The sequence below is a fragment of the Mangifera indica genome, chromosome 17 (assembly GCF_011075055.1).
Source record: "Mangifera indica cultivar Alphonso chromosome 17, CATAS_Mindica_2.1, whole genome shotgun sequence".
NCBI classification, from domain to species: Eukaryota; Viridiplantae; Streptophyta; class Magnoliopsida; order Sapindales; family Anacardiaceae; genus Mangifera; species Mangifera indica.
The window spans coordinates 11,364,198-11,376,691 of NC_058153.1; the positions used below are offsets into that span (position 1 = coordinate 11,364,198).

The window sequence follows — 12,494 nt, forward strand, 5'->3', positions numbered from 1 at the left end:
ATAATATATCTAAAAAGCCAAAGGACTATTTCCCACCCAAACTATGCTAAATTCTCAAAGTTTCCCCCATTAATTTTGAAAATCTCATTTACCCATCCATAACCGTTTAAATCTATAATTTTTAAGGATAAAATTGTTATTTTATATTTAATATTAAAAATAAACTTAAATATGATTTTATTCCCCCCTCCCAAAATTTAAAGAACTAACTTTTCTCCTCTAAACCAAGTTTGAAAAGACGATTTTTCTTTCCAGATGATGTCTCTTAGCATCAGATGGGTTAGGGTGGAGTTGAGGTGGGTCGTCAGAGGAAGGGAAACCATCGGTAGGGAGAGACGACTAGCGATGACATCAAAGAAAGTGAACAGATTTTGAAACTAAACCTTAGGGGGGAAATGTGATCTTTTCAAACTTGACTTAGAGGATAAAATGTTAGTTTTTAAACTTTTAGGGGGGGAAATGAGATTAAATTTTCAGGGATTAGGGTTCTGTTAAATTTAACCTATTATGGGTGGGTAAATGATATTTTCAAAATTAACAGGGAAACTTTGGAAAATTAACATACTTTGGGTGGGAAATAGTCCTTTGGCCCATCTAAAATACTAAAATTTTATCTCATTTTCTCTCTTGATTTAAAAAATTAATAATTTTTCCCTAAGAAAATTAAACTTTGAAAAATTTCATTTTCCCCCTTAGAGTTTCATTTTCAAGCCATGTTCTCCAGTAGCTAGAATTTGACTATGACTTCTCTTTCTTTGTCGTCAATGGTCTCTCTCCCGATGCAATCTTATTTAGTCAACTTTTGTCAAGTCCGACGTCCATTTTTCATTGTCGATGAAAATGCTAGCGAAGACGATTCATCTCTATTAGAAACGAAAATGAATGTTGGATCGGAGCAAAGCTAACTAGATGAGACTGCGTTAGGAGGGAGACCATCAATGACAACGAAAGAGAAGTCATAGTTAGATTTTGGCCACATGAGAAGATGGCTTGAAAATGAAACTTATGGGGGAAAATATAACTTTTTAAAGTTTAATGTTAAAAGAAAATTGTTAATTTTCTAAACCAAGGAAGAAAATGAGATACAATTTTATTATTTTTAATACATTACGGTTAAATGATGATTTTATTACTAAAATTAACTGATTTTATTAATTTTAATAACACATAGATGAGAGTTTGAATTTTTAGTTCTTAGAGAATATATAAAACAGATCATACAAATCTAAAATTTCTTAAATACACCATTACCGCATCAATTAATTCTGAAGAAAGGTATATCGATTCATATTAGTAATATATATTATATCGTGCAATACGTATCATACAATATTATTTTCTATTTATGTCATATTATCATATATGATACATATCATATATCCTAAAATACTGATAATTATTATTTTACCTCATATGTCTATTGATGTTTATAATTATATATATTGTTCTTCAACTTCTTTTAATTTGTGTGATTATTTTGACACTTTATCTCTTTGTTATTTTTTACAGTGATAGGGCAGACATTTTGATTATTTGAAATTCAATTCTTACTTTCACGCAAATTTTTACATGTGTTACGAAAATAATACCTTTTCCTTGTAAAAATTATACTTTTTCACCCAAAAACTTATTTCCCTGATAAAAATCGGTTATGATAGGATTGCAATTATTATATTACCCTTAATTTTTTTTATTTTTTTTATACAATTTATGATCAAATTCTTAATTTTTCTAGTTTTCCTTATTTAAAAGTTGTATTAAAGTCTTACACATTCTTACTTTGAATACACACTCTTACAAACGTTGACATATTATTTTATGATTTGATAATTTTGAATTAAAAAATAAAACTAATTTTTTATTTTTAATTTATTATTTTATTTGAATTAAAAGTAAAACTAATTAAAAAATAAAATATTATTTTATTTTTAATTTATAATTATTTAATTATATATTAAAAAAATATAATTTTATTATATTATTATTGACCATCTCTACGGTATATATGCATATTTTTTGTTGTTGCATTATTCTGACAAAAAATTAAGTCAAAAAATGAAAAACTCGAATCTCCTGAACCACATATTGGCATCATTTGTTGGTAAAGATTAGGTCTTTTAGCCTTTACAGCAAACCGATAACCTTATCCCCCACAGGGCTAATCAATGAGTAAAGAAGATAAAAAGCTTCTTTTATATGGACCCCTGGAATCACATGTAAAATGTCTCCCAAACAGCGTTTAAGGCCCTCCTTCCAGCTCTCATGCCAACATAATAAAAAATGAGAAAATGAATTGAATTTTCGTGAAAGATCAAATGAAGGCATAAAACATTCAATGGGACTCAGCCATTTAGAGAAAGATACACCAGAAGTCTTATACGTTCCCCAACTGAAATTGAATTTTCTTTACGGAAGCAACCATGTCTTTTATTGTAGAGGCGTTTCTAGTTGAGTCCTTTATGATGTTGCTCCGAAAGTTGGCCTCTACTGAACTGTTACAGTTTGCAAAACAGGAGCAAATCCAGGAAGATCTCAAGAAGTGGGAGATGAAATTGAGGAAGATGAAGGCGGTGCTTGAAGATGCAGAGGAGAGGCAAGGGAAGAATCCGGCAGTGAAGATCTGGCTTGGAGAACTTCGAAACTTGGCTTACGACGTGGAAGACATACTGGATGAGTTTGCGACTGAAGCTTTGCGGAGGAAGTTGTTGCATGAATCGCATCATCAACATCAACCCAGCACAAGTAAGTTACGGAAGCTAATTCCTTCTTGCTTTAATCCTCAGACTGTCAAGTTCAATTCGATGATAATGTCCCAAGTTAAGAATATCAGTACCAGATTGGATGACATTGCTTCACAGAAAGAGCAATTGGGTTTGAAAGAATTTTCAGGAGGGAGGTCCAACAGTGTAAGACAAAGGCTGCCCACAACCTCTTTGGTGACTGAAACCAATGTTTTTGGTAGAGAAAAAGATCAGGAGGCAATGGTTGAATTGTTATTGAGGAATGATTTAAGTGCTGACAATAGAACATTTTCTGTTATTCCTATAGTCGGGATGGGTGGCTTGGGAAAGACAACGCTTGCTAAACTTGCCTACAATGATGTCAGATTGGAAGGTCATTTTGATTTCAAAGCTTGGGTCTGTGTTTCTGAAAAATTTAATGTGACGGAGATAACAAAAACAATTCTAGAGTCCATTCTTGGACATATTCCTGATGTTAATGATCTTAACAATCTTCAAGTGAGTTTGAAGGAGAAATTGTTGAGAAAGAAATTTTTGTTTGTTTTGGATGATATATGGACCGAGAATGCTAGTGATTGGTCTCTCTTACGCCTTCCCTTTGAAGTTGGCTCACCAGAAAGCAAGATTATCATCACAACTCGTAATGAAGTTATTTCAACCATGATGGGTACTCTTCCAGCTTACTCATTGAAAGAGTTATCAGATGAAGCTTGTTTGCGTATATTTACTCGTTACGCATTGGGGACAACAGATTTTAGTCTCCATCAGCACTTGAAGGAAATTGGTGAGAAGATGGTAAAAAAATGCAATGGCTTACCTTTGGCAGCAGAAACTCTAGGCGGGCTATTACGTGGGAAACCTAATAGTGAGGAATGGGAAAAGGTGCTAAACGGTAGAGTGTGGGATTTACAAGAAGAGGAAAGCAACATTATACCAGCTTTGAAGGTAAGTTATTACTTCCTTCCTTCACGTTTAAAAAGATGCTTTGCATACTGTTCTATATTCCCAAAGGATTATGAATTTCTTAAAGAAGAGACCATTTTGTTATGGATGGCTGAGGGTTTATTACAGAATAATGAGAAGCAAATGGAAGATTTGGGCAATGAGTTCTTTGATGATCTGAAATCAAGGTCATTTTTCAAGCAATCAAGTAGATATATGTCAAGGTTTGTGATGCACGATCTCATCAATGATCTTGCTCAATGGGCTGCAGGAGAGATACGCTTTAGTATTGACAATAAGTTGGGTGGTAACATAAATTTCAATGATTCCTGCCCAAATCTTCGTTATTTATCTTATATTTCTGATCAGGTTGAAGGGGTTAAAAGGTTTGAAGGCTTGTGTGAAGCCAAGCGTTTGCGAGCGTTTTTACCATTAGAGTTGCCATACATGACGTCAAGTTACTTGGCTTACGACGTTCTTCGCATGGTGCTGAAACTCCCTCGTTTGAGGGCCTTGTCTTTGAGAAATTATTGGATTTCTCAGCTGCCAAACTCAATTGGTGAATTGAAACATCTACGGTACCTCAACCTATCGGGTACGCAAATTGAAATTCTGCCCAAGTCAATCACTACTCTTTACAATTTACAGACGCTTTTAGTAGAGAACTGTTATCATCTGAAGAAACTGTGTGAAGACATGGGGAACTTAACAAATCTGCATCATCTAAATAATTCTGGTACACCTGCACTAGAGGAAATGCCTTTAAGGATTGGTAATCTGACTGGGCTTTTAACACTGCCGAATTTTGTTGTGGGCAAAGGCAGTGGCTCCGGGTTAGAAGAGTTGAAGAATTTGACCCATATTAGGGAGAGGCTTTGCATTTTTGGGTTGGAGAATGTGAATGCTAGGATTGCCATGAAAGCTGATCTGAATGGCAAGAGGGACCTTAATGTGATGGTACTAGAGTGGACTAGTAGCATTGGTGATCCGAGAGATGCAAGAGAAGAAGAAAAAGTTCTTGACATGTTACGACCACATCAAGATTTGAAAGAGTTCGTTATTAGAGGCTATGGTGGTGTTTCCTTTCCATTCTGGTTAGAAGATCCATCATTCTCGAATTTAGCGTTTTTAACGCTTAAAAACTGTAACAGGTGTCAAATGTTGCCATCAGTTGGGGAACTGCCCTCTCTAAAGCACCTTGTTATTAGAGGAATGGCTAGAATACAAAATGTGGGGAAGCGGTTTTATGGCTACTCAGAGGTGCCATTTCCATTACTGGAAACTCTTTGTTTTGTGGATATGGAAGGATGGGAAGTCTGGATCTCTCATGAAGAGGAAGAAGCTAAAGCTTTTCCTCACCTCAGAGAACTTTCTATTAAAAGGTGCTCTAAGCTGGAAGGATTATTGCCTAAATATCTTCCTTCTTTGGAAAAGCTTGTCATTACAAGCTGTAAGAAATTGGTCGTATCAGTTGAAAGTCTTCCAAGACTGTGCAAATTAGAAATTGATGAATGTGAACAGATGGTGTGGGGAAGTACAATCGATCTCAGCTCACTGAAATCAGTGGTTCTTTCTCGTATCTCGACTCACATCTGTCCAACAGAGCGATTTACGCATGGGTTATCAAAAGTAGAAGAAATGGAGATTGTTGGTTCTGAAGAGCTGACATCTTTGTGGCAAACTACAGCTGAATGGCTTCAAGATAATAGCTCCCTTTGTCGATTGGAAATTTGGCAATGTCCTCTACTTCTGTGCATGGTGGCAGAGGAAGAAGAACAACAACAACAAGAGCAGCCTGGGATGCCTTGCAGACTAGAGTATCTGGGATTGAGTAATTGTACACAGTTTGAAAAACTACCAAAATCATTGTGTAGCCTTAGTTTTCTTGAAGAAATACGCATCAGTTGCTGCCCAAAACTTGTTTCTTTTCCAGAGACAAGCATCCCCCCCCAGCTAAGAATTATCGAAATTGTAGAATGCAATGCACTGAAATCGTTACCTGAGGCTTGGATGAACAACAGCAATAGATATCTTGAAAGCTTGTCCATTGAAAAGTGTGAATCTTTGACATATATCACCAAATTTAGACTTCCGTTGAATCTGAAGTGGCTAAATATCGGACATTGCAATAATTTATGGACGTTGATCTATGAGGACAGTGGAACCCATAGCAACACCTCTGTTCTAGGGTCCTTGGCAGTCAACTTTTGTCGATCTCTCACATCCTTGTGGTTAAGAAGTGAGTTACCAGATACACTTGAAGACATTGAGCTTTGGGGTTGCTCAAGTCTTGCTTCCTTGTCATCAGGAGGCAATCTACCTATGGCTCTGAAATCCCTAACTGTTCACCAGTGTTCCAAGCTAGAGTCGATTGCAGAAAGATTGCAGAATCTCACATCTCTTGAACATATCAAAATTTCTTCTTGTGATAATCTTAAATGTTTTCCTCAGGATCTTCACAAGCTACGCCATCTTCAAAAGATGACCATATCTGATTGTCCAAATCTTGTTTCCTTTCCAGAAGGAGGCTTGCCTCTCAGGAACCTGACATCACTCCTCATAGACAGCTGTGAGAAACTGAAGGCCCTGCCCAACCAGATACACAAACTCACTGCACTTAAACATTTATCAATAAAAAATTGTCCGAGCATGGCCGTGTTCCCTGTCCATGGCCTTCCTATCAGCCTTGCATCACTTGAAATTGAAGATTTAAACATCGTTAAACCACTGTTTGATTGGGGGCTTTACAGACTCACTTCACTTAAAGATCTCAGTATTGACAAGGGATGCCCAGAAGTGGTGTCATTTCCGCAAGAAGAGACTGGAATGATGCTTCCTACCTCCCTAACCCGTTTGAAAATTCGAAATTTTCCGAACCTGGAATGCCTGTCATCTGATATTCGGAATCTGACTTGCCTGGAAAAACTCTCCCTTTTTGCATGTCCTAAGCTCAAATTTCTTCCTAAGGATTGCCTGCCTTCCTCTTTTCTGCGACTGGAAATTTGTGATTGTCCATTGCTCAAACAAATGTGGGAAAAGCATGGTGGAATAACTTGTTGGCCAATGATTGCACGCATACCTTACGTCGAGATTGAGGATGAGTTCAAGGAGTACAGACCCCAGGGTCAAGATTGATCTCCCACAATTTGGTCCCGAGAAGACAACATCTTGGCCATTTTCAAATGTTGCCATCGGTCGGGAAACTGCCTTTTCCAAAGCACCTTGTTATCAAAGGAATAGCTAGTATACAAAGTGTGGGGAAGGAGCTTTATGGCTACTCAGAGGTGCCATTTCCATTACTGGAAACTATTTGTTTTTGGGGTATGAAAGGATGGGAAGTTTGGATCCCTCATGAAGAGGAAGAAGCTAAAGCTTTTCCTCACCTCAGAGAACTTTCTATTAAATTGTGCTCGAAGCTGGAAGGATTATTACCCAAATATCTTCCTTCTTTGGAAAAGCTTGTCATTAGAAGCTGTGAGAAGTTGGTCGTATCAATTGAAAGTCTTCCAAGACTCTGCAAATTAGACATTGTTGGATGTGAACAGATGATGTGGGGAAGTACAATCGATCTCAGCTCACTGAAATCAGTGGTTCTTTGGGATATCTCAACTCACATCTGTTCAACAGAGATATTCACATACGGGTTATTAAAAGTAGAAGAAATGGTGATTTATGGTTCTAAAGAGCTGACATCTTTGTGCCAAAGTACAGCTGAATGGCTTCAAGATAATAGCTCCCTTTGTCGATTGGAAATTTGGCAATGTCCCCAACTTCCGTGCGGGGTGGCAGAGGAAGAAGAAGAAGAAGGACAAGAACAGCTTGGGATGCCTTGCAGACTTGAGTATCTGGAATTGAATCAATGCGAGCGCTTTGAAAAGCTACCAAAATCATTGTGCGGCCTTAGTTTTCTTGAAGAAATATGCATCACAGACTGCCCAAAACTTGTTTCTTTTCCAGAGACAAGCATGCCTCCCCAGCTAAGAATCATCGAAATTGAAGAATGCAATGCACTGAAATCGTTACCTGAGGCTTGGATGAACAACAGCAATACATATCTTGAAAGCTTGTCCATTAAAAAGTGTGGATCTTTGACATATATCACAAATTTGGGCTTCCATTGAATCTGAAGTGGCTAAATATCGGACATTGCAATAATTTATGGACTTTGATCGATGAGGACAGTGGGACCCATAGCAACACCTCTCTTCTACAGTTCTTGGTAGTCAACTCTTGTCGATCTCTCACATCCTTGTGGTCAAGAAGTGAGTTACCTGATACGCTTGAACACATTAAGCTTTGGCGTTGCTATAGTCTTGCTTCCTTGTCATCAGGAGGCAATCTACCTATGGCTCTGAAATCCCTAATTGTTTACGAGTGTACCGAGCTAGAATCGATTGCAGAATCTCACATCTCTTTAACATATCAAAATTTCTTTTGGTTATAATCTTAATTGTTTTCCTCAGGATCTTCACAAGCTACGCCATCTTCAAAAGATGACTATACCTGATTGTCCAAAGCTTGTTTCCTTTCCTGAAGAAGGCTTGCCTCTCGGGAACCTGACATCGCTCTGCATAGACAGCTGTAAGAAACTGAAGGCCCTACCTAACCGGATACACAAACTCACTGCTCTTAAACATTTATCAATAAAAAATTGTCCGAGCATGGCCATGTTCCCTGTCCATGGCTTTCCTATCAGCCTTGCATCACTTGAAATTCAAGATTTGAACATCTTTAAACCACTGTTTGATTGGGGGCTCTACAGACTCACTTCTCTTAGAAATCTCAGTATTGGCAAGGGATGCCCAGAAGTGGTGTCATTTCCACAAGAAGAGAGTGGGATGATGCTTCCTACCTCCCTAACCCATTTGAAAATTCAAAATTTTCTGAATCTGGAACGCCTGTCATCTGATATTCAGAATCTGACTTGCCTGGAAAAACTCTGCCTTTTTGCATGTCCTAAGCTCAAATTTCTTCCTGAGGATTGCCTGCCTTTCTCTCTTCTGCAACTGCAAATTTGTGATTGTCCATTGCTCAAACAAATATGGGAAAAGCATGGAGGACAAAATTATTGGCCAATGATCGCACGCATACCTTTGGTCATAATTGATTGCCTTATCATGAAGTACAGACCCCATGATCAAGATTGATCTTCAACAATTTGTTCCTGAGAAGACAGCATCTTGGCCCTTTTCAAATCCGTCAGTAGAAAAGTATGTTCATTTTCCTAGTACTTTCATTGTTGATTGATTTAAAGTAAAACATGAACACCAGAATAATGGTAAACTTGATTCTCTGTTGTGTGTTTCTGTTTTTATCTCAGAGGTCCTTGCACGGAATCATTTTCTGTTGTTTGATGTTTCTCCATTGTGTAATGATTGGCAGAGAGGAGGTATTTTTCATGTGTTTTTTTTTTTGTTTTGTCACTGTTAGAATTGACTACTATTTTGTTTTTGATACGTTTATGGGATCACAATGTAGACACATGTAACTAGTGCAGAGAAAACTCTCTAAGATTGTGTCCCAAAGCTACTTTCAATTCGAAACTTCTTAATATTTATTTCATTTCATTTATTGATTTTAGATTGATTTTAGTGATACGAAGAAGAGACTTCTTAGTATTTATATACTATTTATTTCATTAAGAGTCCCTTAATTAGTATTTTTTTAAAAGCAGTAATCATTCATATCATGTAATATATAGACTTCTTAGTATACAGAATAAACGTTTTTTTTTAAAAAAAAAAAATCTTTGATCAATAATGCAAAGGAAGAATATCATTAATTTTCTAAAATATTAAATAATTAGTAGCACAACAACAAATATCTGGCTTATTTAGTATAATTTATTGTTGGTCAAATAATCAGTTATAATATGTTTAGGATATCTTACATAAGCAAGGGAAATTAAAGTAAATATCCCATTTTACCCATATTTAAGTAAAATTGTCTTATTTTTTATTTTTTAAGCAAAAATATCCTATTTTCAAAGGGTTCAAGCAAAAATATCCCAAAATTTTTTTAAAAAGCCAAAACTATCTTTCATCACTTTCATATAAACTTTTACTCTCATACATTTATCACATCATTTAAAATCTCACTTTCACTTTCATTTTAATTCAATATTTAAAACTGTGGGATCTTTTAGAAGGAAAAAATTCGTATTTTTAAATTTGAATCGAAATAAATCAATTCATGAGAAAAAGATATTTATACGAATCTTAACTCAAAACTTAATTTTATTTGTTAAATTAAGTTTGTATGTTATATAAATGGGGTTTTCGAACATTTGATAATACATTAGGGGATTAAATGAAATAGTAAAAAAATATGGGGTTATTTTGTAATAAATAATGTATGAAGGTTTTAAATGAAATCTTAGAAAAATATTAGGGCATTTAGATACAATATAATATATGGGGTGTTAAAAAAAGGTTAAATAAATATATAACATTAAATGAAATGTTTAAAAAATATGAAGAATATTTTGATATCAAACAATGTATGAAGGATTTAAATGAAATATTGAGAAAATATAGGTGCATTTTGATATAATATAATATATGAAGATATTAAATGAAATATTAGATAAATATAACAGTTAAAAAAATATTAAAATATATGAAGGGTATTTTGATAGTAAACAATGTATGAAAGTTTTAAATTAAATACTAGAAAAATATACAATCATTTCGATACAAGACAACATATAAGGGTGTTAAATAAAATGTTAGATAAATATAGGTTGTTAAATAAAATTTTAAAAAAATATAAAATACATTTTGATATTAAACCGTTTATGAACGTTTTAAATGCAATTTAAGAAAAATATAGGGACATATTGATACAAGATAACATATGAGGGTGTTAAAAGAAATGTTAGATAAATATAGGGGTTAAAACAATGTTGGAAAAATATGGGAAGTATTTTAATATTAAACAATATATAAAATTTTAAATAAAATGTTTGTAATATATAAAGATATTTTGATAAAATATATGAGCATTTCGATGTAATACATTATTTGAGAGTATTAAATGAAATGTTAGTTAAATATATATGGTGTTTTGAAATTAGATAAAATATGAAGGTACTAAATAAAATACACAAACAAAGAGATGACATTTCAATATTATAAGAATATCAAGTTCGTATATATTATTAAAATATAGATGCATTTTAACATTATATAACATATTAGGGAGTAAAAAAATATTATAAAAATATAAGACTCATTCGGATATTAACCAATATATGAAATTAACATTTTGGTTTCAGATAATATAGGGGGTGTTTAATGAAATGTTTGAAAATTAGAGGTGACATATTGATACTGGTAAATATTTATTGTGGATTTTTTATGATAAATATTTAAATTTTTATCAAAATTTTTCATTGTATAATTGATAATTAAAATGATTGGTTATGTTGTTGTTCATTTACAAGGAGAATAGATCAATCATGATGAGAATACAATGAAGTATCTTGAAGGTTTTAAAAAATTGGTTAAAATTCCCTTTGGAATAATAGTTGAGAAATTTATTCAACTTTTGAGTAAAAGTGTGGTATTAATATGATCCAAAACTACATCAACTATGCTTAAAAAAAAAAAGAATTGAGCTCGACTCTCTTATAAAGATAAAAAATGATGAAACTGTGTAAGACTTTAATAACATGTCTCAATACTTCAAGGAATATATTCATGTTTTTATTACATGTTCCACAATCGAAAGATAAAAAGAAAAAGAAGAAAAAAAAATTAGTGGCAACGATAATAGTGAAGTAAAAAAGGAATCCGTTGGGGAAGATTTGATTGATTTCCATCATAGTGCATTTTATATTATTATTGAATGGGTTCGTGAAGACAAAGAGAGAGTTCCAGATCAGGGGTGATTTTAAGGAGATCAAGATGATTGATGTGCCTTTTGATGAGGTAGACTTTGAGAATATATCACATGTTAACTATAATATAAATACTCTTTTTATTGAAGATTTTAATATAGGTGGTAGAAATTATTTAGAACCATTTTCTGATAATGTCTTCACTGATTCATTTAAGTGGTTATCCGATTTTTTTCTATAGCCTTCAACATCATCAAGTGGTGTAGGATTGATCCAAGAGGGGAATGCTATAAAATTTAGTGATATTTTTAATGACAAAAAACACTTGAAAGATGTTGTGGACTAATTTATCCTGGAGAAAGGATTTTAGTACAAAGTGCTTAAGTTTAGGGCATTTAAACAATATCTTCGATCTGTTGCATTAATGTTGTTTTCTTTAAAGGTTGATCTTTGGGATATACTTAAATGTGATGACTTTTCCACTAGCTTTGTATCACTTAAATATGCATATACTTATATGTGTCATCATATGATTGAGTAATTTTGAATTAAAGATTAAACAATATCCAATTATATAACGACACATATAAGTAGGTACACAAAGTAGGTACACATAGTATTTCTCTTTTATTACATATCATTATTTTTGTTCTTTTTGTCAATAAAATATGTTTTGATCCAATTTAATTTGATTATGATTCCTATTTGATATGATTATGGTTTGATACATTTTTAATTTTACCTAATTCTGATTCGAAATGATTCATATTATAAATCAATTTGCTAATTTTAAAATCAATGCATATGTGAGATATATATGTGGGAAGACATAATTTCATAGTGATAGTCAAAATTTATACTCTGCAATAAAGGCAACGAAGAGAGACATTTTATTCATGAAAAAATTGTAATGTGACATAAATGGCTTAGGAAATAGTTTGTCTTTCGGAGCAAAGACTTCTAGAGACATT

General features: G+C 33.7%; 2 protein-coding genes across 3 annotated transcripts; both read left to right on the plus strand.

The window, feature by feature from the left end:
- Window positions 1-2,230: 2,230 nt before the first annotated feature.
- Window positions 2,231-9,245, plus strand: LOC123200392 (putative disease resistance RPP13-like protein 1). 2 transcript variants are annotated; one of them, XM_044615559.1, is made up of 2 exons: window positions 2,231-3,686; window positions 4,053-9,245. In XM_044615559.1, exons 1-2 carry the CDS (start codon window positions 2,421-2,423, stop codon window positions 6,816-6,818), a joined length of 4,032 nt encoding a protein of 1,343 aa, XP_044471494.1. In that variant the 5' UTR covers window positions 2,231-2,420; the 3' UTR covers window positions 6,819-9,245. The 2 variants fall into 2 exon arrangements, 1 of the variants encoding a protein (XP_044471494.1); XR_006498542.1 differs by having other exon boundaries at window positions 2,231-8,893; window positions 9,004-9,245.
- Window positions 6,866-8,830, plus strand: LOC123200248 (putative disease resistance protein At3g14460). Its single transcript, XM_044615397.1, has 3 exons — window positions 6,866-7,761; window positions 7,866-8,049; window positions 8,147-8,830. Exons 1-3 carry the CDS (start codon window positions 6,866-6,868, stop codon window positions 8,828-8,830), a joined length of 1,764 nt encoding a protein of 587 aa, XP_044471332.1.
- Window positions 9,246-12,494: the final 3,249 nt, after the last annotated feature.